Source organism: Alternaria conjuncta (genome assembly GCF_024043145.1).
Source record: "Alternaria conjuncta strain BMP 0040 chromosome Unknown scaffold_7, whole genome shotgun sequence".
NCBI classification, from domain to species: Eukaryota; Fungi; Ascomycota; class Dothideomycetes; order Pleosporales; family Pleosporaceae; genus Alternaria; species Alternaria conjuncta.
The window spans coordinates 1,327,034-1,353,189 of record NW_026250096.1 but is presented as its reverse complement, the minus strand read 5'-3'; the positions used below and the strand labels follow the sequence as shown (position 1 = coordinate 1,353,189).

The 26,156-nt window shown below is 53.6% G+C and overlaps 9 protein-coding genes across 9 annotated transcripts; 3 read left to right on the top strand and 6 right to left on the bottom strand.

The window, feature by feature from the left end:
• Window positions 1–139: 139 nt before the first annotated feature.
• Window positions 140–2,462, bottom strand: J4E85_005580 (uncharacterized protein; the record flags this gene model as incomplete). Its single annotated transcript, XM_051469825.1, has 5 exons — window positions 140–166; window positions 881–1,456; window positions 1,530–1,932; window positions 1,986–2,198; window positions 2,254–2,462. 5 exons carry the CDS (start codon window positions 2,460–2,462, stop codon window positions 140–142), a joined length of 1,428 nt encoding a protein of 475 aa, XP_051326656.1.
• Window positions 2,463–3,686: 1,224 nt separating this feature from the next.
• Window positions 3,687–7,268, bottom strand: J4E85_005579 (uncharacterized protein; the record flags this gene model as incomplete). Its single annotated transcript, XM_051469824.1, has 5 exons — window positions 3,687–4,317; window positions 4,368–4,942; window positions 4,987–5,547; window positions 5,596–6,027; window positions 6,072–7,268. 5 exons carry the CDS (start codon window positions 7,266–7,268, stop codon window positions 3,687–3,689), a joined length of 3,396 nt encoding a protein of 1,131 aa, XP_051326655.1.
• A 540-nt stretch (window positions 7,269–7,808) lies between these two features.
• On the top strand, window positions 7,809–11,446 carry J4E85_005578 (uncharacterized protein; the record flags this gene model as incomplete). The annotated part of the gene is made up of 3 exons (XM_051469823.1): window positions 7,809–8,205; window positions 8,253–10,309; window positions 10,361–11,446. The coding sequence occupies 3 exons, from the start codon at window positions 7,809–7,811 to the stop codon at window positions 11,444–11,446; spliced, it is 3,540 nt and encodes a 1,179-aa protein (XP_051326654.1).
• Window positions 11,447–11,893: 447 nt separating this feature from the next.
• On the bottom strand, window positions 11,894–15,051 carry J4E85_005577 (uncharacterized protein; the record flags this gene model as incomplete). The annotated part of the gene is made up of 4 exons (XM_051469822.1): window positions 11,894–11,978; window positions 12,040–14,352; window positions 14,474–14,774; window positions 14,835–15,051. The coding sequence occupies 4 exons, from the start codon at window positions 15,049–15,051 to the stop codon at window positions 11,894–11,896; spliced, it is 2,916 nt and encodes a 971-aa protein (XP_051326653.1).
• A 904-nt stretch (window positions 15,052–15,955) lies between these two features.
• On the top strand, window positions 15,956–16,492 carry J4E85_005576 (uncharacterized protein; the record flags this gene model as incomplete). The annotated part of the gene is made up of 2 exons (XM_051469821.1): window positions 15,956–16,403; window positions 16,455–16,492. 2 exons carry the CDS (start codon window positions 15,956–15,958, stop codon window positions 16,490–16,492), a joined length of 486 nt encoding a protein of 161 aa, XP_051326652.1.
• A 1,693-nt stretch (window positions 16,493–18,185) lies between these two features.
• J4E85_005575 (uncharacterized protein) lies at window positions 18,186–19,247 on the bottom strand (the record flags this gene model as incomplete). The annotated part of the gene is made up of 4 exons (XM_051469820.1): window positions 18,186–18,221; window positions 18,269–19,028; window positions 19,081–19,113; window positions 19,159–19,247. 4 exons carry the CDS (start codon window positions 19,245–19,247, stop codon window positions 18,186–18,188), a joined length of 918 nt encoding a protein of 305 aa, XP_051326651.1.
• Window positions 19,248–19,573: 326 nt separating this feature from the next.
• Window positions 19,574–23,335, bottom strand: J4E85_005574 (uncharacterized protein; the record flags this gene model as incomplete). Its single annotated transcript, XM_051469819.1, has 1 exon — window positions 19,574–23,335. One exon carries the CDS (start codon window positions 23,333–23,335, stop codon window positions 19,574–19,576), a length of 3,762 nt encoding a protein of 1,253 aa, XP_051326650.1.
• Window positions 23,336–24,145: 810 nt separating this feature from the next.
• J4E85_005573 (uncharacterized protein) lies at window positions 24,146–25,231 on the top strand (the record flags this gene model as incomplete). The annotated part of the gene is made up of 1 exon (XM_051469818.1): window positions 24,146–25,231. One exon carries the CDS (start codon window positions 24,146–24,148, stop codon window positions 25,229–25,231), a length of 1,086 nt encoding a protein of 361 aa, XP_051326649.1.
• Window positions 25,232–25,361: 130 nt separating this feature from the next.
• Window positions 25,362–25,940, bottom strand: J4E85_005572 (uncharacterized protein; the record flags this gene model as incomplete). Its single annotated transcript, XM_051469817.1, has 1 exon — window positions 25,362–25,940. The coding sequence occupies one exon, from the start codon at window positions 25,938–25,940 to the stop codon at window positions 25,362–25,364; it is 579 nt and encodes a 192-aa protein (XP_051326648.1).
• Between the last annotated feature and the right edge of the window lie 216 nt (window positions 25,941–26,156).

Here is a 26,156-nt window from a genome sequence, read left to right as displayed (position 1 = left end):
AGAAGATGGCACAATCAAGTACGATTTTTGTGAAGCTGGAACCGGTTGGAAAGTCTTTGGAGCTCTTGTGTCCCGCTTCTTCCATAAATGGGCACTGTTTCGTATCAAGGACGGATCTTATGGCCTCGGACCTGTCTGTCTACGAGAAGGAGATCTTATCGTGGTTCTAGAAGGAGCATATACGCCAGTTGCGCTACGACCACGAGGTAAGAACTATCTTCTTTTGGGCCAAGTGTACAAGGACGAGATCATGAGGGGAGAGTTGATCGAGGAGATGCAGAAAGGAATCCGGAAACGACAGCAGTTTTGTCTCGTCTAATCTACGAGGACTCAAGCAAAGATCGCAAAACAAGGATTACCATCGCCACCCTCCTCAATGCTTCCGCAAATACAAAACCGCCCACCCCAACAACCTATACACCACAACAATCACCAGCAAGTACCCCACATACTTCCCCGTATGCCCCGTCCCAAACCCATAAACCGCCAGCACCGCCTTCCCATCCACCAAGCACTGATCCTGCAACGCACTCGGATACATACACTGGCACCCCCCGCCCTCCAACCTCTCACACTCATAACTCCTCTTCCCAAACTCATTGACCATCATCCCCCGAAAGACATACGCCTGATAGTCAATATAATGAAAAACATACCTCCAAAACACATTCAGCGTATCCGGCTGAACCATAAACCCATTCACACACATCCAAAGGCCATTCGCAAACGCCGTCGCCGCAAGCGCAACAACAAAAATAGGTATAAGCGAGGAGAGGAGAACGACTAGAGACTCCGCAGCAAGTAAATCCAAAAACAACCACAGCACCCACATCCAGAAGCCGTCGGCGCCTGGCCGGAAATTGCCGAGCCAGTAACTCACCACGCTGAACAGTATGGTAATGACAAAGAGGTACGGTACGCCCACGACAAAGTTACTCAGCATAAACGCTGTGGGGCCGTACAGTCCATTCGCGCGCTCTTTGCTGTAGATGGCGAGGTCTTCGAGGTACGCGGGGATGTAGGCGACGGCCATGAAGGACATGAAGGCGCCGCCGAAGAAGATGGCGTTGGTAAAGGCTTGGATGTTGGATTGGGTCGGGGAGAGGCGCAGCCAGACTGTGCCCATCATTATGGCAAGACCGAGGTACATGGCTATGCGGATGCCGTAGGCGACGATGTCGCGGTGGGATTTCAGGAAGGAGCGGTGGGTTAGGGTTAGGGTGGTGTGGAGGGCGGAAGTGGGGGTGTTGGAGGCGGTTGGAGAGGATGTGATGGGGGTAGATGAAGCTGTTTCGGCGGCGGCACGGATTTTGGCGTTCAGAGATGCTGCGGCGGGCGAGGTAGCCCAGGAGGTGTGGAGGTGGGTGAGGCGTTGCTGGGCGGTGGTGCTGTCGTGTGAGAAATCTGTGTTGATGAGGTCGATGACGAATTCGGCTGGGTTCGTGTAGAGTGGCATCTACACACAGGGTGACATGTCAGCTTCTTCGTCTCCCAATGTTACACGGTCGGATTGAACGATAGGGACGTACCTCATACCCCAACCCCCCAAACCACCCCTTCACCCCCTCAACCCCGCCATTAAAAACAACCTTCCCCCCACTCAACAACATCGCCCTATCAAACAACCTCCACGTCGCCGTAGACGGCTGATGAATACTCGCCATCACCAAAATCCTGTACTTCTTCGCTATATCCCTTACAAACTTGATGACTTCGTAGCTCGCCGCCGAATCCAGGCCACTGGTCGGTTCATCCAGAAAAAGGATTCTGGGGCTAGTGATGAGCTGGCTGGCGACGCTGACACGCCGTTTCTGGCCGCCGGACACGCCTTTGCGGATGGGGGTGCCGATTAGCGTGTTGGATTGGGGGGTTAGGCCAAAGGAGGTTAGGAGGGAGGTTATGAGGGTTTTGCGGGAGGAGGAGGGGATGGAGCTGGGGGTGGCGAGTTAGAATGCTTTGGGATAGGGAGGGGCCATGTCGATTACCTTGGGAGGGCGAGCTGAGCAGCGAAGTAGAGAGTTTCGCGGACGGTGAGAGAACCGATCAGGGCGTCTTCTTGCTCGACGTAGCTGCTTAGTTTGCGGAAGGAGGATAGGGTTGTTGGCGCGCCGTTGACTCGAAGTGTTTGTTGGATGGTGGCTTTGGGTATGGCGGCGCGATGAGCGAGGATGTTGAGAAGAGTCGTCTTACCAGAGCCACTGTGCGACTTTGGTTAGGTTATCTGTATATGAGGCTGGGATATTATAGACGTACCTTGGCCCCATCAATGCCATCATCTCTCCGGCTTCGATCAGGCCGCTCACGTTGGATAGGAGATCAATTGGCTGTTTAGACGTCCTATCTTTGACGGTGACAGTGATGTTCTCCCAGCTGAAGCTTTTGACTTCATCGTTGGTTAAATGCGCATAGTCAGTGCCCGAAGCAGCCTTCTCAACGTCCTCCGCAGTACTAGCTGAAGACATGACTTCACTCGCGAACCCTGATCAAATGCTCCGTGATACCTTTGTTTTGGGTAGGAAGCTAAGTGAAGGTACACTTATTGCGCACAAAATCCGTAAGAGCTAGCCAAGTACAATCCAACAAAGAAAGGGCAGCCCGCAAGCATATAACATGCGTCTGCCCCCCCGATACACTCACGCCCCCAAACCCCGACAACCCACAGCCCGCTGCGAAGACCCCGACGGTCCGATATCACAATATGTCATCGGCGACAACAATCAATCCAGGTCACCGTAAGGGGTGGCCTGAAATCTGCGATATGCGGCGTCGAGATCTGCCACCTCACATGCATGCACACCTCAGGTAGGAAAGACCCTTACACCATCTCCAGTGAGATCAGCATAATCTTGTGGCTGAAAGCTGTCTTCCAACGGGTATCTGCACGCCTGTATTGAACGGTTCTAAGCGAGTGTGGGTGATGAAGCGTAGCGTGCAGAAGCGATGATGAATGGTATGTGGGTGTTGTGTTTGTGATTCGCTCGCACAAGATTGGGATGCAGGATGCAGTATGTTTGAGTATTAGACGCCGGATTCGGGGTCTTATTGGAAGGTCTCCTTGCAGTGCGGTGCGGCGTAGTATCATGCCTACTGCTACCTACCTAGGTACTCCAGTTCTTTCCTGTGACAATGGAATCGGCGCAGCACTCACCTAGGCAGCGTTACACTCTTGCAGAACGCCTGTACATCCATCCCGATAACGAAGCGGTGAAAGCCTTCCACAAAACCATCATACCACATCATGTCAGCAAAACGCGTTGTTCCGCGGCGTAGCTGAAGCCCTATCACTGGGCCAGCCTTATGAGCAGTTCGGCGACGTCGCACGAGGCGGCGTCCGTGCGCGTACAACGTCGCCGAAGATGACAGGGGCGTAGATCTAAGCGACTCACCGGGCTTGCATGACCCCAGGCGCATCTTTTTGTATTCGCGCTCCTGATGCTTCGACTGCAACGATTTGGAGTGGGTACGGCCCCGGGCGCCGTCTTGGCTATGTATGCTGCTGCGCGGGTTCCCAAAACGTGCTGACATGTCAGACCTATTGCTGTGTGTGGGCTAAAGATAAAAGTCATGTTTGAATTCGCCACTATAGCCAAGGTGATACTACAGCTACTACAGCTACAACAGCCTTTCCTGCAAAGAACCATCACCACGCAACAAAATGTTCCAGAAGAACTCGAAGCCGCGCATATCTAATACATAAACTCACTAATCTCCAACAACTGCGCATCCAACGCCCTCTTCGCCTGCACACTAGCCTCCCTATTCTCCGCATTCAACTTCTCCTCATACGTCATCTGCAACAACCTCTTCACTTCCTCTTCACCAAACACATTGCGTGGAACCCCGAAGCCTTTACCGTAGTCTTTGGCGCGAGCGATAATCGCGTCTGGGCCTGCGGTGAAGAGATCGAAGAAGAGGGCTGCGTAGGGCAGAGTGGCGCCGTCTTCGATGTTCTTGAGGTTCTGCTGCAGGACGAGGATGTTGAGTTGCATCAGCGCGCAGCCGTTGGTGTTCATGCGTGTGATTTTGGAGGTGCAGAGGTTGAGGAGGTAGGTGTCCATTAGGGTGGCGAGGCCGCGTGTGATGTGCACGTATGAGGCGGTGGGTATGTAGGTTGATACTTCGGTGTCGAAGGAGACGAGCGTGGCGTTTAGAGCTAGGATGGCGGGGTCGGGGTCGCTGAGTAGAGTGTCGATGTAGATGTTGGGCTGGATGCTTGCGTTGAGCGAGTACAGGATTGTTGATCGGATGGAGAGGTGCAGGGTGCGAAGTACGCGTGTGCTGAGGGCTTGGTAGGTTCCTACTACTGCGTCGAAGATTCTGCTCGTCGATTAGTGAGAAACGGTTTTCATGGATATCGAGACACTTACGCGGCTGTATCTGCGCTCAATGGGAGGTAAATATGAGCGCTCTGCGGCCTGGGGTCGGCAGAGGAGAGCTGCGTCCATCGTCTATTGTGCCTCTGGCCACTCGACTCGGCGTTGATCGGGTCAGAGGCACGATCACTAATATGCCGAAGTTGGGCGGTCTTGGTGGCCAGCCACTTCATGCTTGTGTACAGCAAACACAAGCTGACGATACTCTTCTTGTCCTGTATCATGTCCGCTTGATCTAGAGGCTCATCGGCTTCGACTGCTTCGATCAAAAGAGCAACTTCACTTTCGACGGCCTTGTTCAAGCTCTCTTGGTCGGACGAGTCTATTCGCACCAGATGGGCGATGAGGTCTTCCATTGCTTCGGACTCTGACCACACGGCAGGAGCCTTCATTAGACGACCGCTTGCTGTAGCCTGTGATCGACTGACGAGGGCTTTATACCAGCCTGTGCACTTCTGAGCGTATGTGTCCATTTGATTGACGATGAGTTGAGAGAACGCTTGGTCATGGGGAAGGTTATCCAGCATTTTGCAGAAAGCTGTGATGAGTGTGAAGAATTGTGCAGTACCCTGTTGAGTTAGCAAGAGTAGCATATGACGAACGGAGAACGTACCTTGAAAATGGGCTTCTTTGAGTGTTTCGACCATTGGGTGTCCTCATTGAATGAGTCAACCTCGATGAAGGTCTGAGAACATAACTCGATAAGGGTCTCATCGAGCTGCGGATGGAAGACGTTGACGAGGAAATCGTCCAAGAATGAGGTCAAAGTGCTCATGCTGATGTCAGCGTTCGAGGGTACAACCTCCTTCAACCGGTTCAGGAAGTCTAGTGATGGTGGTAATAGTATGCCCATGTTGAACACACTAGGCTCAACGAGCAACTTATGCCCAGTCGCACTGCCATCGAGATTGGTAGCCGTGTTGGTATTGACATCCTCTGGTCTCTTTGAGTCAGATACGAGTCCGGGCACAGACGTCTTCAGGATGACCTCAAGATCGTCTCGCTCTTTGGAGAGCTCAGACGCTTTTGTATCCACGTCGGATAACTTGAACATGCGCTTGCTCCGGTCCCGAGGAGCGCGAGAGAATGCGCTGCCAGTAGATGCCTGGCCTTGGCCGCCTCTGTAAGACGCTTCGCCATCCGTAGCAAGATAGTCGTGAAGCAGTGACCGCATCTAGATTGTGTCAGCCGAGCCGCATGTGCAGTACTGCAGATAACCAACCTCGCTTTGATAGAGCTTCCACAACTCTTTGAAGCCGCGGGTCAACGTCGCACTTGATGCACCTCGGTTTTCCCGACGGACGATGCCGGCCACAACATCGTGCACAACCCGGTGACTTTCCGCAATCGCTTCGAACCGTGCATAAAGGGTCCACATCAAGTCGTTCAACAAAGTTGTTCGAACATCCTCGTTTTCTACTTCAGTCTTCGCCTTGCCCTTCTTCTTGGCGGAGTAAGCTCGCAGTATGCTCGGGTGCCGTTGCGCGACCTCGTTGTTAGACTTGTCGACAACCTTGAAGAGCTCGACCGGTAGGCGTTGCTCGATGGTGTCTACTGCCATGTCTAGGCGGCTCATCTTGTTCAGTGCTTCCATGACCAGCCGTATGTACTGGAAGGTGTCTGTTTCGGGGTTGTGGGTGGAGTCATCGGTCATCTGGAAGTGTGAGTAGCGTACATAGTTGGTATGGGCATACATACTGGTTCAGATGTATCAAGGCCATCGAGGAAGTAGTAGAGCAATCGACCCCTCGCATCAGTCTGTGCACGCTGAGACAGGTCGCCCTTGACTTGGTTCTGGGCATACTCCTTCCACCTGTCTTCACAGTAGGGCGATTTTAGGTAGAGATGGCTGTGGAGTTCTTCGATCAAGATGTCGGTCAGAGACACTTCCTGGTTGCTGAGGTATGTACGCAAGTCTGATAGGGCGCCAATCTTCTCCATCTCAGTCTTCCGTATCATGCGTAGCGCATCCTGTAGGATGTCTACTGCTGTCAAGAAACGCTTCTCCGATATGCGAGCCTCCAGCCGCTCGGGGACGAGCTGCAGTTTCTCAATCGTGTCGAGCATCTGTAGCATCTCATCGTAGTTCTGGGATGTGGTCGCAAACTCTCTGAGCTCTGGCTTGGCGGTAGAGAGGGATGATTTGGCCGCGACAAGCGAGCCTTTGAGGGTCCTGACACGGTGTTGGGAACTTTGCAGGCTGGACTGGATCTGATGGAAAGTACCGATGGAACTGTTGAAACCCTGGTGGTGCTCGTTGACGATGCCTTTGAGCGCATTCTGCAGCTGGTCGTGTGTCTGCTGGAACTGGCCAGCTTGGCTTGCCAGACCGAGCGAACTTGAGTCCATGAGCTTCAAGGCGACTTCGATGGGCACGCATTGGTCTTTGGTCATGAAATCCCAATTCTGCCGTATATATTGGAGGACCTCCTCGATGGCCTGGCTGCCCTGTCCGTTGTTTGCATTCCTGGGGCGGCTCCCATTCTGGCGCTCTCCGCTGCGTCGTTTCGCCTGGCTGCGCTCGATGCTGGTGGGCCGTGTGACCTGGCGAGGGCTCTCGTCACGCCCTGCAAAACCGCCTCCCCCATAGCCACCCGCCCTGCGCTCTCGGTCGCCGCTGGGCCTCCTTTCCATCTCGTCTTCTTGGGCAAGGCCGCCGTAGCCACCGGGTCGTCGGGGTCGCTCGCGCTCATTGCTCGGTCGGGGTGGGTAGTCGTCCTGCTGCGCGCTCATACCGCCGTATCCGCCTGGTCTTCGCGCTCGCTCGCCGCTCGGTCGGCCGTCGTAGCTGCCGTCGCCGCCGCCGTATCCATTATATCCTCCGTTGTAGCTGCCGTTGCCGTTGGCATATCCTCCATTGGCTCCCGCCCGCGAGTAACCCGGATTGCGCGACATGGTGCTCTCAGGCGTCGCGCAGTGTTGTGTTCCGTGCGTGGCTTATTTGGGCATGCATGGTGCGCAACAGTGAGATTTGCGCGTCATTGGGTGTCCATGTGGTGCATGTGTACTGTTGCGGGGAGCTCGGGGGTGTTGGAGTAGCAGCAGGGATCACCCAACGCGAGCCTACTATGAATGCCAGGGCCGAACATGGACACCGAGTATAATAGGGTGCAGGGGGAATTATATTGCGATATCTAGTAATTCAAACATGTATCATGACGCCTTACAGTCATTCGGAAAAAAACTCACATATAAAATATGTCTCGCTGCCGTCACGCCTCATAGACGCGCCAAGACATTGATTCCGCACGTTTCGCCGTTCCGCGCTCCCTGGAAGCTCTCACTCGCGATTCTTTATCCAACCACCAACGGAGGCAGCCTTCAGCCTCGCGCCTTTACCTCTCTGCCCTTTCCACCTGCTATGTCGCGCTGATCCCGTCTCACCTCCGAACCAATCGCGAATCCCATCTCCCCGATCGCGACTTCTCGCCCAGCATGGCTGCAGTTTACGCGAATGGCGCGAATGGCGTGAACGGCGCTGGCAGCATGTTCCCTCCGCCGCGCTACTCGGACGTGCCCAGCTCCATCACCATCTCCGTCGCCGATGAGGAGGGAGGCCAGCTCGATGTCGAAATTCCCCTAGACGAGCAGATCCAGGACGACCCAACCGAGCTGTGCGACATTCTAGAGGCCGAGAAGAGCGCGACGTCGACGTGGGTCCAGGTCGCCGTCGCCTATGCGAAGCGCAAGAGGATAGAGACGGCCATAGACGTGCTGCGACAGGCCACCCAGGTCTTCAACCGCGCGCGCGGCGAAGACAGGCTCAGCATCCTCAACGGCCTCTGCTGGCTGTACCTGCTCAAGTGTCGCGAAGCACCGCGCGTTAGGCCTCGTATGTCATCGGAATCTCTACATGCGTACCATAACTAACACGCCCAGAAAACGCAGATTCAGACGTGAAACTCAAGGAGTACTGGATCCAATCGGCCACCGGCGTACTCAACGATGCCTCCCGTATCAGCCCCTCGCACCCCCCGCTGTTCCTCGCTCGCGGTGTCTTATACCTTCTCAGGGCCTCACTCCAGGGCCCGGCGACTGCGGCCGGCTCCACTGTCAGCCCCGAGCGCATGGAGACGCTCAAGCAGGCGGCCAAATGTTTCGAGGACGCGCTGAGGGCATCCGGCGGCAGGAACCTCATGGCTAAGATGGGCAAGGCCCGCGTCCACTACTCCATGGGCAAGTGGGCAGAAGCCTTAAAGGGATACCAAAACATCCTCGAGAGCTCTCCGGACCTCCTCGATCCAGATCCACGCATCGGTATTGGCTGCTGTTTCTGGCAACTTGGCCACAAGGACGAGGCTGCCAGCGCCTGGCAGAGATCTCTCGAGCTCAATCCAAGTTCCAAGATCGCCTTGATTCTACTGGGCATCTACAACTTTCAGCAGACCGCCAACCTGTCCACCTCCGACCCCAAGTTCGCCGCACTAATCAAGAAGGCGACTGGTGAATACATTCAGCCCGCCTTGAAGATTGATAACCAGTACCCCCTGAGTTGTGCGACAGTCGGCAGCTACCTTGCCCTGAGGAGAGATATCGCCAAAACCGAAGACGTAGCGAAACGCGCCATTGAACTCACCGACACCAACGCCATAGCCAGCGACGGTTGGTACCTACGAGCCAAGGTCGCGCATCAACAGGACAACACTTCACTTGCCGCCGAGTACTACCAGAAGTCTGATCAGGCCCGTGGAGGCGAGGAGAGGGGTTTCATACCAGCCAAGTTCGGACTGGCTCAGATGAACGTGCTGATGAACAACTACGATGGCGCAAAGTTCCGCCTCGAGAAGATCCTCCAGCAATCGCCCAACGTTGAAGCCCAGACATTACTTGGTACTCTGTTCGCTGAAGACGTTTTTACCGCTCAGAACAACAAGTCCACCGAGGACAAATCCGCTGAGTTGAAAAAGGCATTGAAATATCTCGAGAGCGTACAAAGCGCATGGAAGGATCCCAAGAAGAAGGTCGTCCCTGACCAGTCGGTTTTGCTCAACCTGGCTCGACTTTACGAGACCGATCACCCCGAAAAGAGCTTGAAGTGTCTGGAAGAAGTGGAGCAAATGGAGATTGAAGCCATCCCAGAGGAAGATTATCCAGAGGGCGTCGAGGAAGGTGCTGAACTCACAGCGGCACTTCGCCAACTCCTACCGCCACAACTGCTCAACAACATGGGCTGCTTCCACTTCCAGGCCGAGCGCTACGTGCGAGCTCAGGAACTCTTCCAGGTGGCTCTCAACGCCTGCGTAAACGCCGAGAACCGCGACGACACAATCGATACGGACGCACTCGTTACCTCGATCAGTTTCAACCTTGCCCGAACTTACGAAGCCGAGGGCCAAGCGGAGGAGGCAAAGAAGGTTTACAACAGTCTGCTCCAGCGACACCCCGATTACGTCGACGCGCGCATCCGTCTTACCTACATTGCGTTGAGGGAGAACCCACAAGATGAGGGCCCCAGAGCGATGAAGGATCTCTTCAAAGAGAACGAGGACAATGTTGAGGTACGAGCCTTGTACGGGTGGTATGTCAACAAGTCGAAGAAGAAGACCTCCAACTTCGCAGCGGACGACGAGCAGCGACTATACAAACACACTCTGCAGAAGTCGGACAAGCATGATCGCTATTCGCTAATGGGCATGGGCAACATCCATCTTGCTATCGCGCGCGAGATGCCACGAAGTTCGGAACAGGATAAGGAGAAGCGTCGGAAGAGCTACGAACGAGCTGTGGAGTTCTTCGACAAGGTGCTTCAACTCGATCCGAAGAATGCGTATGCTGCTCAGGGTATTGCCATCGCGCTAGTAGAAGACAAGAAGGACTACTCCACAGCTCTGCAGATCTTCTCAAAGGTCAGAGAAACGCTCAAGGATCACAGTGTTTTTGTCAATTTGGGACATACGTATTGCGAGATCAAGCAGTATGCTCGAGCAATCGAAAACGTAGGCTCACTCCCATCACTACGTTGTTAACCTTTTGCTAACCCATCCAAGTACGAAGCAGCCCTGTCTCGGAACAGACACAACGACCCAAAGATCCTGGCTTGTTTAGGACGAACCTGGTACCTTCGAGCCAAGCACGAAAACAGCATCGCCGGATTCCGAACCGCTCTTGATTACTCAAAGCAAGCACTCGCGGCCGCTCCCGCAGACCTCAACTCTCAGTTCAACGTCGCCTTCGTCCAGTTCCAGATCGCCACCCGAATCTACCAGCTCACCGAACAACAGCGCACGCTCGAAGACGTCGACCAAGCCGTCACAGGTCTCAACGAGGCGATTGAAACACTTGAGAAGCTCACCAAAGAGGAGAACCCGCCCTTCCCACGTGCCGACATTACCGCTCGTGCAAACATGGGTCGCAACACCATGGTCAAGCAGCTCGAGCGTACCCGCGAGAAGCAAGCCGCCTACGAAGGCGAAAACGCAACCAAGCTCGACCAAGCGCGCCGCATCCGCGAAGCCGAAGTGCGCCGCCGCGAGGAAGAAAAGGCGCGCGCAGAAGCAGAAGCCCTAGAGAAGAAGCGCAAGTACGCAGAAGAGCAGCAGCGCCTCCTCCAGCGCGACCGCGAACTCATGGAGAAGCGCAACGAAGAAGAGCGTCGCCGCATGGAAGAAGACGAAGACAAGGAAGTCCGCAAGGCCGAGCGCAAAGCCCGTGGCCCCAAGGGCCCGAAGCGCAAGAAGAAGGACGCCGACTCCGACACCGACGGCCTGCCCTCTGACGACGACGAGCCACGCTCAAGACGCAGACGGACGACAGCGAGTGGCACCGAGGACCTCTCCGACGAAGAGCGGCCCCGCGAGAAGAAGAAGAGGAAGCTCGCACGCAAGAGCGAACCAGTCGGTAAATACAAGTCCGCGGAGTTCATCGACGATGAGAGCGACGAGGACGGTGCCGCGCCCGCTGAGGACGGAGACAAGGCTGGTGGCTCGGCTGACAGCGACGACGAAGGTGCCGCTGCTGCTGCGCCTCGTCCCCGCAAAGCCCGCGTCGTCGACGATGAGGATGAAGACGACGATGCTATCGCTGCCCCGAAAGCTAATGGTGACACCGCCATGGACGATGATGAGGATGAGTAGCGCTATCGCTTGTCGTTCCACGGCGAAGGCCAACAGTCTTGGAAAAAGTATCATCTGGCGTTCGTTTGAAGTTATCCGTCTAATCCTTTTTTATCGTTGCCTCTTATTCTTCCTTTCTTCTTAGTTCTTGCATCAGCGCTACGGCGTCTCCGGGAGTGGGGGCAGACAACGGGGGAATCATATCATCAGCTCCGTTTTATTGTACGGCACTACTAAAATTTGTATACCACCACATGCAGGGGCGGGGCTTATAGAGATGCAATTGAAAGTAAAATGTACAATACGACTGCTTTGTATGATTTACTTGCTTTGGTGCTGATGATGATTTCTTTAAGCTGCACGTCAACCTAGGTATATCCGGGACACCCTGGAGCCTACATTAGGATAAAAACATGCAAAGTAGGTGGGCCAAGGTCAACGTGGGCTCCGGGGTGTTCAGCTTTTCAACTAAACAGCCCATTCGTCCTTGTTGTCAGTTGCGGTGATGAAAGGTTCGTTGACGAGCTTAACGGCAAGTTCACCGCAGAGCACACTAAAACACGTTGTTAGCACAGCAAAGAAGAAAACAGCACCTCATACAAGGGAAGACTCACCAGCTACTCCCAACCAACGCATCCAACTCCTTAATCGCCCTCTCCCTCCCCTTCCCCACCTTAACCCCCCTCTGCACCTCAGCCTGCAACTCCGCGATGCGCTTCCCCCTCGCAATCCCCGCAAGCTCCACCACCCTCTTCGCAAGACAATCACTATGAAAAGCATGCTGGCACGGGAAAACAAAGAATTGCCTCGCCAACAATGGCAAACCACATACATAGCAGTTCTCGCCGGGTTCCACAATCGCGTACCGCTGTTCCAGGGCCTTGATATCCGACTTGATATGCGTAGCCGTCGCCTCACTGTCATCCATCTCCTGCTTCAAGCCATCAATCTTGTGGCTGTAGTCTTCGAGGGCAGCGCAGATTTCCTCTTTGAAATCGTCGATGACGACGAAGTCCGGGAAGAAGGGTATGAGGTCTTCGATGCGGAGGAGGTCGACGCGGCGCAGGAACTCGATGGCGGTTTTTATGCCGCTGGATTGCGAGATTACCTTCTTGGCGATGGCGAGCCAGAGCTTTTTGCGGAGAACAGGGGAGGTGTTGGAGCGGTCGGCGACGCTCGAGGCGAGGTCTATTTCGTCGTATTTTAGGGCGAGGTCCACGGCTTGCGCGTATTGTTGCATGGAGCTGTAGATGTGTACGCAGGATTGGACGCGCTTGTGTTGGATGCAGAGGCGGAGGGCAAAGTCGGCGTCGTAGTTTTGCTCGTGAGCGAGAGATTGGCCTTCGAGGTAGGCGAGGAGGGCGGATTCGTCGGTTGTGGGGTGGGAGGCGTAGATGGAGATGAGGGTGTTGTGGATGGCGGCGTCGGTTGAGTTGTGTTGGTTGATCTCGAAGAGAAGGTAGCGGACTGCTTGGTTCTGGTTCAGCGTGGCCTTGGTGTGGTTGTTGTAGTTGAGGAATGCGGGGATGAGCTTCTGCGCGTCGAAGTTCGAGTGTCGCATCATTACGTCGACGAGCTCGACTGGTACGTGGGCCATGAGCACAGAGCTATACTTGTAGAAGATCTCGGGATCTGTCTGCTTTTTGAGGACGTCCAGAGATTCTTGCCAACGCTCACGCTGCACCCAGTACGAGAGTACGTAGTTGTAGTCGTTGACCACAGTAGCAAAGTAGAGCAGCTCTTCCTCTCGACCGTGACTGCTGATGATCTCGTATACAGTCTTACGGTCAAGATCAGCCTTGTACTTGGCTACAAAGTCTTGATACTCTTTCCGGATGACTGATAGTTGATCATGAGTCTCGGCGGTGTTCATGCTCTCTGAGAGTTCTGCTTTCGTGGTAATGGTGTCATCGAGAGTATTGAGCTTGGCCATGTATAGTTCAATCAACCACGTAGCGACCATAGTCCGTTGCATTATCGATGACTTCTTCAATGTGGACAGTTTCGTCACCAGGTACTTCCGTAGCGCGTCCTGCTCGCCATTGTCGATGAATGTCAGCGCGACTTGCTCAAACGGCTTCGTGCTTCGTCCGTAAACAGTCGCAGCCTCCATCCACTGGCTCTTGCCAACAAGGTAGTCACCAGATGCCGTTGCCACTGCATCCTTCTGCGCTGGTGTTTTGGCGTACTGCGATGCAGCCTCGAATTGTTGTGCTCGGAGCATGATCTTCCAAACGTCGCGACTCTCGTCTTCGACAACGATCTCGAAGATCTCCTGGCTCGTGAAGAGCCAGTAAGTATTCCTCTTCCAGTCAGCTACCAGACCAAGCGCACTTTGTCCGGGCTCCAGCACAACTTGGTCATGGACAACAATGTCGTCGAGGCGGTTGATAGCTACGACCCGGCCTTCGACTAGCTGAAGAATATGCCACTGGCTCAATATCATCGAACTGACAGGATCTTGTGTCCGTCGTGTGCGCCCGCTAGCGGTTTGTGAAGGCGGCACCTGTGATCTAGGCAACATCTTTGAGTCTCCAAGAACTTTGCCGCCAAGCTCAGAAGTATCCTGTGATAGATACAGCTTCCCATGCAAAACGCCTTGTGATGTAAGCCAGCCGAAGATCCTCTCGGCGTTGGAGTCCTCGCGGTTTGGGCTGTCGTTGTTCTCCGGGGAGATAGCAAGCAGTGAGGCTGCCGTGGGGGCCACATTGGAGACCTCATGTACGGTCGCAGATTCACTCTCGAACAGCTTCGAGAATATAGATCCGCTTCCTTCTGATCCCTGACGTCCAACTTTGCCAGCGAAATGTAGGAAAGTGGAAGGTGTCGCGACGATGATGCGCCGCAGATCTGTTCTCCCGGGCACCGTATCCGTCCACAGCCCAGTGATAGGGCCGTCGTTCGTTCGGTATACGCTCTTCAAGTATCTATCAAGCTGTTAGTGCGAATCATAAGATGTCTTAGAACCGCGTTGCCAAAGCATAGCATGAGAGATACATACTAGTAAAAAGTTAGCAAGATATTTTAAGAGCTATCCGTGGCAGCTACGTTACCCTCTCCTCCCTCCTGTAGAACTCGGATGACGGCTCGATATACACTTCGTAAACGTTGCCGTCTGACGCTCCCACGAGTATCTCGCGCGTCGAAGCAGTGGGTTGCGAGGGATTCCACGAGATACTCTCTATGACAACGCCCTTCAGCCGTGACAACGCCTTCGGTGTCCGAGATTGTGTGTGGAGGTAGTAGTTTTCGGCGAGGGTCGTGGTTATGATGAGGTGGGATGCGGAGGGGTCGAGAAAGAGGCGTCTGATGACACCCACTTCTGAAGGCTTCTTCGGGAGGTCGATATCTTGTAATATATGAGCGGCTGTCCAAGTCTTTCGGGTGGTGTGTGCATTGCTATACGAACCGTCTATATCTGCGGGACTGTCCAAATCGATGCGTAAGATGCGCCCGGTGGACAGAGCCAGGACGACGACATTATTTGCTACTGCAGCCGCTACGAAGTCGGAAGATACTGTGAATTGTAAAGCCACGCGCTCTATGCTGAACATGGGGCCCGAGGCGTCCTCCTGCATGTTGCTTGTGCTGGGCGGCGCATAACCGCTCGAGGTGTCGTAAGCCATGGTGGGCTTGGGATGTAGCTCTCAGCTATTGTGGGCTCGTAGTCATTGTTTGCGCGATCACCCGCTGTCTCAGTGCTCCTTCTCACTCTGCTGCGGCTTTGGCTGTAGCTATGGGCGTACCTGCTCGGTGGTGACGCCTAAGCTTGGAGCTTGGACTTCGGCGATGGAGCGGAGATAAGCCGGCGTTGGCGTCGCGTCATGTGAGTTCGCGTTTGGCACTCGATTGACCTTCTCCTACAACCCCACTTCTCTAGACCATCAATGAAAGGTAGATCTCTAATACTTTGCAGGCAGCTGTAAGACTGATCACGGTGAATACGGTGTGTACATGGGAATTACTGAACGTCTGCAGCACAGGACCGCCCATTCACGATGCCATGGCCGTGGAACCCTCTTGCTACTGCACCTGCCCTTCGCACCACGATTATTTGATCTCGATCTCCGTTGCCTCAGCTTTCTGGTTTCTCCACCTCCTAAATTGACACCTTTGCCCCCCAACCGCTCAAGTTCCGCAGCACCCTCCCATTCAATTTCAAAGCACGCATCATGTAGAGCAACCCCTCAATTTGTCTTTACAGTTACTGACAAGATCAGGGATCTCGGCAAAGAAACGGTACGTGTGACCGTGGGTACCAATAAAATACCCTTCACATTTCACAAGAAACTCCTCCGCCGCCAGTCTGAGTACTTCTCTCGCGCATTCGGACCCAACTTCAAAGAAGGCAAAGATGGCGTCTTGCATCTTCCCGAGACCTCTAAGACGACTTTTCGCCTTTTTCAGACTTGGGTCTACATTCAAACGACTCGATCGCCTCCAGGTCTTAGTGAGGTGAAAGCCCTGTTAAGCCCTGCAGCGCGCATGACCCGATCTTTGAACGCTGATGTCCCAGCTCACACGCGTACAATGATGGAAGAGACAAATCAAAACAGATCAAATGCTGACTCCGACTGTAATAACGATGTTTTGAACAGCCTCTTCCATCTCTATCGCTTTGCGGATGCATACGAGTGCGTCAAATTGCGCAATGACGTTATCAGCGCCTTCAGCGACCTTACGAAAGATGGATTGGCTCCCGACCCCGAAACAATTGCTTTCATGTTCGAAGAATTACCTCCTTCTTCTACCATCTGTCAATACTTCGTCAAGAGTGCTGCGCTGAATTGGGGCCACTACAGGGGCCCTTATCGAGCGCTACTCGAGGCTACACCGCTGCCCCAAGATTTCTTAGTAGAAGTTGTGCGCATCAACCACAAGCTTGCAAGCAAAGGCAAAGGAATGGATGCATTATGCAACGAGATACAAGATCGCTGTAACTTCCACGAGCATGCAACGGAAGACGAAAAGCAGCTGTGTAAGTCAAGAATGCTTCAGGACGCGCCGTACATAGACGCTCTTATCTTAGCGTGCTTGGAGGTCTCGAAAGGCGAGCAGACTACATGATTGATCATGTCAGCGGTTGTGGTATGCAATTTTTCTCGAGAGTGGAGTCAAGTACTGGATATTGACGTGTTTAGTCAAGATTATCCTAATCTTCGTCTGTCGACAAAATAACAGATCTCTTTAGAACTCCTTGTCTCTTTTTCTTTTTTGACAAATCCGACCCAATCTTCTACGTCTCCGGCAGTACCAATATTCTTCAGCCACTACCTTTCAATATGATATCGGCAATACGCTGTTTACTCTCTTCATCATCACCACTCCCCTGGCCCATACGTTAGCACACATCCTCAAGCTCATCAGCACATCACGACCTACCGTCAAAAACACCTTCCGAAACTCATCCTCCTCCAGATCAAACCAATTCGTGATATCCCTATGACTTTTATCCCACGGCCACTGCTCATAAAGCCTACGAATAACCCCCTGATACACCTTAATCCTACCAAAACCAGCAGCGCGCAAGCGATAAATACTCGGCGCAAACGCCTTCAACAAACTTCGCAGGACAGGCCACTGCGGGCGCTCGGGGTAATATCCTTCCTCACCTGCATGGTTATCCATCTGGAAGATAATCTTCACATCTTTGTTAGTCACCATAAAAAGGTTTTCCAGATCAGCCACGACACGCTGGGAGCCACCCCAAATCTGATCCCAGCTGAGATCAATGCGTATGTATCGGATGATATTCGCAGGCACGACTCCTCTTTTCCAGACATCTTGCGTGAGGAATGTGCCTAGCAAGCAAGCACCCGGGGTGTAAATTATGAAGCCGCCAGAGCGGTACCAGTGCTCTGCTATTTCTTTTGCAACCGCTTCCCCTGTGTACTCGGCGTACCTCCAAATATCGCGACGCATCGCAGGGTCTTCAGGTAGAGGTGTTTGAGTGTCGAAGAAAGATCGGCCACCGTGATCGTGGTGGAAATATCGACTTGAGCGTATTCCAGTATCTACCTCACGACAATCAACAACGTAATGTTGCCTGCGGGGAGGAATGAGATGGTCGTAGACCATGTCTCTCACTTCGCGAGGAAGGACTGCGCGGAATCCTTTACAGAATTTGAGCTGGAATTGGCGATGTTCTTCGTGAAGTGCAAGTAAGCGGGTCGGGCTGTTGTTATTCGATTAGACGTCGGGTATTACGTGGAGTGGGTGTAGCGTACTCGACTGGTTCAGGTTTGGGATCAGGTTCCCGATGTGGATATTTTCTACTTGCAGTTAGTCGTATATTACTATACACGAGACTTAGACCGTTTAACATACATCCGCCGCTTCAGTGCGTGTGAATAGTCATGATGACCGATTTTCATTGCGGATCAGTAGCCAATGGAACAGACCGTCAGTCCCATGCGAAGTTATTGGAATTTGGTAAGCACAAGATGTAACCAATGTTCATCTTCAATTTTAGCGGCGCGAGCGCTTCTTATCCCCAAAAACGAGGAGATAATTGTGGCGGAGTCATTAATATGCAGGCAACAAGACGCGAAGGAATACGACGCTAGTCCGGACGCGTACCTGGGTATCAGCCAACCGAGGCTGTAGCAGACATAATTCGAGTCGTACGAGTTATGAAAGCATGCATAGCTCTCATTCCAGGGCTACTCAAAGTTCTGCCTGCCTAACAATTCTTTAATAGAGACCCTTGCACTCTCTCCGGGTACATACAGCGCACAATGTACACGAGCCCAGCGATTGTTCAGATGTTGGGATTTGCCGTCAACGCCCAAAGTTCCTACCACATTGTTAGAAGACATTAAACCGGACATTTCAGCAACATACCAGGTGATCTAAGAACAGCCCTTCTTCCACATCAAACAACGACGTGAAGTCCTTGCAACACCCCGAACTCTGTACAGTAACGCGACTCAGCCCTTCCTTTCTTAGCTGGTAAACAACAGGACCCAGCCTCTCTAGCTGCAGCCGTCGAGCCGACATGCTAGTCCTGTGGATAAGACGTATGTGCAAGTTGACATCCTTGTTCTCGATCTTGCCGAGTGTATCTCTGAGCTCATCGAAGTAACTAGTCTTGGTTTGGTATTCGCCCACGTGAACGTGCATGTGCTGGATGATAAGGCCTGGTTTGAGGCCTTTGGAGAAAACGTCGTGTTCCAAGAAGTCAGTGATCAGGTCCAACCGACGGTGACTGAAGCAGAAGGTGCGACCTTTGTACCAATGTTCGACTATCTCGGTGGCTACTTCGCGGCCCATGTAGCTGTCGAGCCACCATTTCAGACCGCGCTGTTCAGTATACTTGAGGCCTCGTATCTCCTGGTTGACGAAATCCATTGATGTGCTCTGAATGACGTGTCTTCTATGATCTTTGTGTCCGGTGACGATCTCGCGGTAGTATGGGCCGATGATTTCGCTGTACACCATGTCTCGCAGTTCTCGAGGTAGGGTGGCATGCAGCGTTGCGCAAAGTTGAAGGCATGCGAGCCGGCCTTCCTCAACAACCTCTGCATGCTTTGCATTGCGTCGGGTCCGCGCTATGGTCCGTATGTCAAACAGTTCGGATGGCGAGATGTTTAGAATCCGTCGCCTATGTTCGGTCAGCGACTTCGCGGTGCCGGCGGTGGTATGACGGTACATACTTGTTGGCGGCTTCCTGTTCTTCTTGATGTGCTCTGAAATTTATTAGCTGATGGGTTCTAAAAACCCTGTGAGCATACACTGACTCATTCTGGCGCTTCTTGCTGTCCGCAGGCTCATTGTTGGTAGCAATATACGCTCCAGTCGTCTCCGGGCTGTTTGTAGACATATCGGAGTAACGCGGTAGTTCAATGTAAAGTATACCGAGAGGGTTCAAAAGATGAAATGGGAAGAGCCGGGAGACAATCCCGAGCAAAGAAACACGGAAGGGGCCATGGCGTACGGTGTGCGTTTCGGCAGTCGCGTGCGGCTCGTCGTCAATGTCTCATCACAGTACCATGGTAGCCCAACCGCGTTGAACAAAGGACACCACATCAGCGAACAAAACGTAAAATGTAACGTGTCTTATTCATTCATCAGCGACGGTACATAACAGCGCTAGGGTATCTGCATTTTCCAAACCTTCCCAACACCACAAGCGCAATACCACCCCATCTACGCGCGTTCAAAATCACCACTTCCCCTCATCCGAAACCCAGTACTAATCCTCTCAATCGGACTCTGCCTCTCAGCCCTATCCACACTCAACCGATTAGCCATCGCAGTCGTGCCATTCAAGCCATTCGCAATCCTCACAGCACCCTTCTCGGGACTCCTTCCCGTACTGCGACTAGCAACCGGAAGCAACGAGCCACCATCACCCCAGTGATTCGCTCTCGCACTGCCAAGATAGCTTTCGATGCTGCGCCTTCCGTCGGGGCGGTATGCCGTACTACGGCCGCGACTCAGAGCCTGTTCGATAGTGCGCGTATCGAAGGGGTACTCGAAATCTGTCTTCTCGATACCGCTATAAGCGTCGTTGAAATCATGCCGGCTCTGCCGATTCTGAGCCTTGCGCTCGCGGAAGCGGCGCTTGACTTCGCGGAAGAAATCTCCGATGGCGTCGAATGATAGTGCGATGGCGATGAACGGGATGGAGATAGCGAAGCCGATGCCGAACATGTACTTGCTGACGAATGAGAGAGGAAGCGAAGGCTCGTCGCTGCCGGGGCGATGCGGAAATTCTTGGATGTTGATTGTGAACATGGCTGCGATGAAGGATAGAGGGAGGAAGATGATTGTGACAATGGTGAACACCATGATGGTCTGGCTTTGTCTTGCAGTACCGGCAGCTTGGTCGCGGGCGAAGCGTGCCTCGAATGCGTTGGCGTGCTTCTGCTTTAGATCGAGTAGGTCGGTGATGGATTCGTAGATGCGCTTGGCTTGCTTGTCCATGCGTTCGAGATCCTTGATATGCGTGTCTACTGTCTTCGTCATATCCTTGAATCGCTTCTTCAGCTCCTGTTGACTCTTGTGCTCTTCACGATATATGTCTGTGATGCTCGTCTCCATGTCCGGCAGTATGGTGCGTTGATCTTCCAGCACCTTTGAAATCATGTTGAGTTCGTCGCGAATGTCTTTCGTCTCAGCCAGCAAGTCTGTCTCAGCGCCGATGTCTAGTAGTTTATCAACAAAGAGCGGGGCATGGGCGGCCGTTCGATCACTGTCGTCGTAGTCAAATGCCTCTTCCGGAACTGGAGGGTCAGTCAACGCATGAGAGTGAGAGTGTGAATGATGCGATGTGTGCCGGCGATTCAAGTGCTCTCTCTGTCTTCCCTCGGCTTCTAAATGTCTAGAGAAGCGATTGGGCCGGCGGTGATGCTGTAGCCAAGCCGAGGCCTGGGCGGACGCTGTGTTGAACTCTTTGAAAAGCATGGTTTCCATCTCAGTAGCATCACCGATGCTTGATTCGAACATATCGAGAAACTGATAGTCTTCGTCGCCAACGCGATGTCTGTCGAAAACGCCACTACATCGACCGGTAATGATCATGGCAAGATCGTACACGCTACGCACCGGATCTCTTGTCTTGCTATTAATGTCTTCAATGACTCCATCGAGGACATTGAGCGGGTCGTTGCGAGGCTGCTGCCATCTTTGAGGGAAGGCTGTCACGATCAAGTCTTTGCCAAGCGTCCACATCCATAGCTGATCGACCATGAAGATCTTCGGGTCAACATGTTGCGGCTCGTTCGACTTGCATTGATATCGATAGACGACTTGGTCTCGATCTCGGGATTGCGTGTCGATATTGTGGTAGAAGAACTGGTCGAGCGTGCGTCGCACGTGCAGTGAAACTTGTGAGGATGTCAAGTGAGCCCTGAATAGCATCTCGTCATAAGTTGATGCACGGTAATACTGTGGCTTGGAAGTGCCACCTTCGTTCTTCTCCCGCTCTTTCATCTTCTGCGTCCTCGAGATCGCAGCCTGCATTTCTTGCCGCCGCCGATCAGTCTCGAAATGTAGGTATGGCATGAAGGAAAAGATGTTGCCCTTTGCTACGGATGTTGGGTCTTTTCTACCCGGGCTACCGGGTGACCTGAGATAGCCACTGTTATTAAGAGAGGAGCTAGTATGCGTTCGTTTCGCCTGGTGTTCTGGACCTCGAGTTGGTGTGTCCGTCCCACCTGATCGCTTGCCTGCTTGTCTCGATCCACTCCACTTCGGTTGCTTCTTCGATTTGTCCTTCGCCTTACTCTTTCCTTCCTTAACAGTCGTAGGTCCGGAGCCCGTTCCCGCAGTCCCATCCGTATAGTCTGTATCCACGGTACTGGTCCGCACAGGCGTGCGAGGAAATTGCGACGTCGGCAGTTCTTGTGAACCAGCTACCGCATCGATACCTAAGCCCATACCGCTATTCACCAGAATCTGGGGGATGAAATCAGCGCCGTCGGAAAGATCGGAATCATCGTGCTGTTTTGGTGCACGTGGTGTGCTTTGACACAGCGGCCGCATGAAATGCGAATGAATCTGCTGTCCTCGATGCTGATGACTGAAAGACCGTTCGAGCGCCTTGAAGCCCTCCACATCGCTGGCACCCTCCTCGATGAACGCTTTTGTAAGCAGCGCCTCAACCCAGGCCATGTTATTGGCAGGGAGATGTATCCATCGGAAGGTTGTTGCCTTTGACTCCTTGGGTAGAATCGCAACAGCTGGCTTTCTTGGGTTGATGGGATCGCGGCCATACAGCAGCTCGAAGACAGTCCTTCTTGAGACTTTGTTTTCGTTATGGAAGTTGCCAAAGTCAACGATAGTAGCATGGAAACCGTTGGTAGCGCCAAGGGCGTCTTCGCTGAGCGCTTCGACCTGGTTGTGGGGTGCCAGAGCATTGATGATATCTTTGCGCGCAGGTTTCTTGCTCTGCGCAGCGCGCAAGAATGGCGTGATACCAAATGTGTCCTTCGGCGCTCGTTTGATGTCTCCCCTCTCCAAGAGACACTTGACTACGTCAAAGTGTCCAGCTTGCGCCGCGACGTGTAAAGGTGTCGTCCCGTTGAGTGTTCGCGCATTGACGTCCGCTCCGGCAGCCATGAGTATCTTCAGCACCTTTACACTGCCTTGGTCGCAAGCATTGTGAAGGGGCGTCCAGCTTCCGTCGCTCTGCGCGCCTACGTCTGCCCCGTTGACTAGTAAAAGCTCAATGATGTCGTCTCGCCCGTGTGCGACTGCCAGATGTAGTGCCGTTTTCTGCCTGACTTCCACCGCGTTCACATTCGCTCTCGGCAATCTCGTTCGACGCAAGAGCATCTCGCATAGCTCCTTCTTGCCGGTACTTGCGGCCCAATGCAACGGGCTGCGCTTCTGGTCGTCCTGGCCCTCTGGTCCATCGATCGCGATATTCTGCTTCAACAGCTCCGCGATGACATCGCGTCCCCAGTTGCAGTGCTTGTCTGCCGCCAAGTTGTGTAATATGTTCCGCCCAGTGTTGTCCTTCTTGTTGACGTCGGCACCATACCTCAGCAGTTCTTGCATGATGTGGTAGTAGTTCTTCCATGCAGCCGTCATCAGCGCAGTCCTTCCCTGCTTGTCTTGAGCATCCACGTTGCCGCCGAACTTCAACAGCAGTCGTACAATGTCGACACGCTCTTTCTCAATCGCTTTGAACAAAGGCGAGACTCGACCACCCGGTGCGCCGTCGGGCTTCGCGCCGCTCTTGAGCAGGTATTCGGTGATGTAGATATTTCCGCGTTCGGCTGCGCGCATCAAGCCTATGCGCAGGAGGTGGTCGACGGGTTGCGACTTCGCTTTCGCATGCTCGATGATCGCGATCGCATCGTCGTGTTTACTGTCCTCGATGGCCTTTAGGAGACGCGGTTCGACGCGCGCATTTTGCGCGGAATCAGCTCCATCGCTGGATCGTGATGGTGAGCGACCCATGTTGGCTACATGCTCTGGCTGCGACCACTCTTCGTTCGCAGGCGCTGAATCGAGTACGAGGGCGGATATTCGTTCGATCGGAGATGGGATGGAGGACGTATCAAGGTCGGTAGAGGGGATCGGGTAGGTCGTCGAAAGCCATTCTCAAGTAGAGTGCTCCTCTCCTTCAGTCTGCGGTCGTACTGCCTTCAGGGCGGTGGATGGTCACACTCAGCCACAGGCCTAATTCGAGCTAAGAACATCCCCGGCTGCGACGTGCATGAGCACACGTGATGATCGGCATCTCGCGATTCGTGATCCATATATTCGTGAAAGTACGTAAAGGTTGACATCTGACTGAATGATGGTGATGGAAGAAGAAGAGCCGAAGTCTAGGATCGCTGGGTTGGAGTACGTGCCTGGGGATCCGGGTATTGCGGGGACAGAGGTACGCCAACTCACAGCGCGCCCGGGCGGCGTTGACGTCGGCGCGCTATTACTGTGCTTTTTGAATGACTCGACACCGCTTTGTACACATTTCCCATCAAGTGTCACGCTGTTGACTCCTTGGACGCGACATTGACGCGCGAACTTAGCGTGCGTCAGGCGTTTGCCAGCGGATGGTGCAGGTGGTCTCTGCATCTATTTACAGCCATGAAGACCGAGGTCTATAGAACGCGATCGCCATCTGGATTTCACGAGCCAACTGCAACATCTTCAACATTCACACACCCAAGGCGGAAGTGTTCAACACTCTTCTCGCGCTTATTGATTTTGGTCACCAGTCTCGCCTTGTTCGCTATGTACAACCAACTAGCTACGTTACGCCCCATGGATTCCAAATCAACACGACATACGGACTCGATCTTCATTCCATTTATGTACAATCTGAACCCCAAACATGTGCCGCAAGTCATGTGTGGCGTTGAAGGGGTTGACATCAAGATGCCCGTGGATACTGGCTCTACGGGCACTTTGATAGGCGCCCCAATACTTCCGCACATACCCTCCACTGAGGGTACGCCGGCACACCACTTCTTTACAAGCAGCAAGATCCTCTACGTAGGGCGACTGATCAAACTACCGATGCACTTCGGCGGGGAGGATGGTTCATACGCGACTGCAGACGTGCCTGTCCTGATCGTCGACAAGAGTTGGAAATGCCCTTGGTATGATCCCCGTAAAGACCGGTTCGAATGTCCATTGGGTCCACATGGGGAGCAGGCCGAAGAGAGGGACACTTCGCAAATTACCTACATGGGCGTAGGTTTTGGAAGAAACGGTCCCAAAGATGGTATGCCATACGCGACACCGGATATCAACCCGTTCTTGAATATCAACGCAGTCGACGGGGAGCCGGTACGACAGGGCAACCTGCAATCTGGATATATCATATCGGCCGAAGGTATCCAGATAGGGCTGACGCCGAAGAACACAAAGGGCTTCGCATTCTCTGGTCTAGAGCCAGGTCTCACTCATGACAAGGATGCGAGAGATTGGGCCATGGCGAAGATGTGCTTCAGCATCGACGGCCAAGGGCGGAACTGTGGCACTCTGCTAGTCGATACGGGCATATCGCAGATGTATATCAGGGCTGAGCAGGGCGTTTCGATACCAACTGTCTGGATCCCCAACCCCAACCCAAATGGGCAAGCAAGCAAGCTGAAGCGTGTGAAGCATGGGACCAATATCAAGATTGGGTTTCCGTCGCTGGACCGACCAGCGACTTCCTACTCCTTCGTCGTTGGCCACAATGCGTCCATCGAACCAACGTATGTGTTTCCGCAACCACCAGAGCATCCCCCTTATGTGAACACGGGGCGGAACTTGTTGTTTGGCTACTCGATAGCTTTCGATGCGGTGGGAGGGCGTTTCGGGTTTCGTCCGGCTGGCAGTCATGCCTCTTCTGTACTTTAGTCCTCAATCCAAGCCTCACAACAGACTTCACATCGTGCGCTCAAGTCTTCTTCTTCTCTCTGCTCCTTCCCATTCTCTCATCGATGCCAAGTGTGATTCCGAGTCCATCTCCTTTACCCAGGCCATCTAGTCATTTGACCGTCATGCTCCTCATTGGGCTGCGGAACCCTTCTCGGAGGTCTTTGTACTCCTCCACGGCCTTGACCACGACACCGTGCGCCTGCTCACTGTCCACACCAACACCGACCAGAACGATCGCGCCAACGACGCCTTCTACGCCCTTGACGAAGACGGGGTATCCGCCCCCTTCAATGGTGTATTTCGACCACTCATCCCCGCTCATAGCATTATGCTCCGCGAACCTCTTGTAATCGCCCTCAAACTGACAGCTCATGAACCAAGTCGAATGGCCCCATCTCAGCACGGTATTGCGCTTCCTCTCCGTCCACTTCTCGTGGTCGGGCATTATGCCAGGCAGGCTGGGCGAGTGGAACAGCGTCTGATTCGCAGACGAGATGTGGATAAGCGCGGGGCATTCGGCGGTTCTCAGCGCGTTTCGGAGGATATTGCCAATGACCCAGGCATGTTCGCAGGTGAAATGGTTGAAGGTGAAGCTCTTTTCCTCTTTTGCCAGTTCTGTCAGGTCGCGCGTGGGTGCTGGGAGCGTGCTGAGCATCTTGTTGGTTGCTTGCGTGTTCGAGTGGGACATGGCGGGCGGGTGGTGGGCGGTTGGCTATAGGTAGGGGATCTTCACATATAGCGCTTGTGTATTATGTATAGGCAGATTGAGATGTAGCAAATAGGGGATGACGCGTCAATGGCGCGACTGGCGGAAGTCGAAACAGAAACACCGCGGACACCGCGGATGGGGCAACCACGCCGTTAGTCGGGTCGTGCCGCTGTCTAGCTCCACCTCGAAACAAGG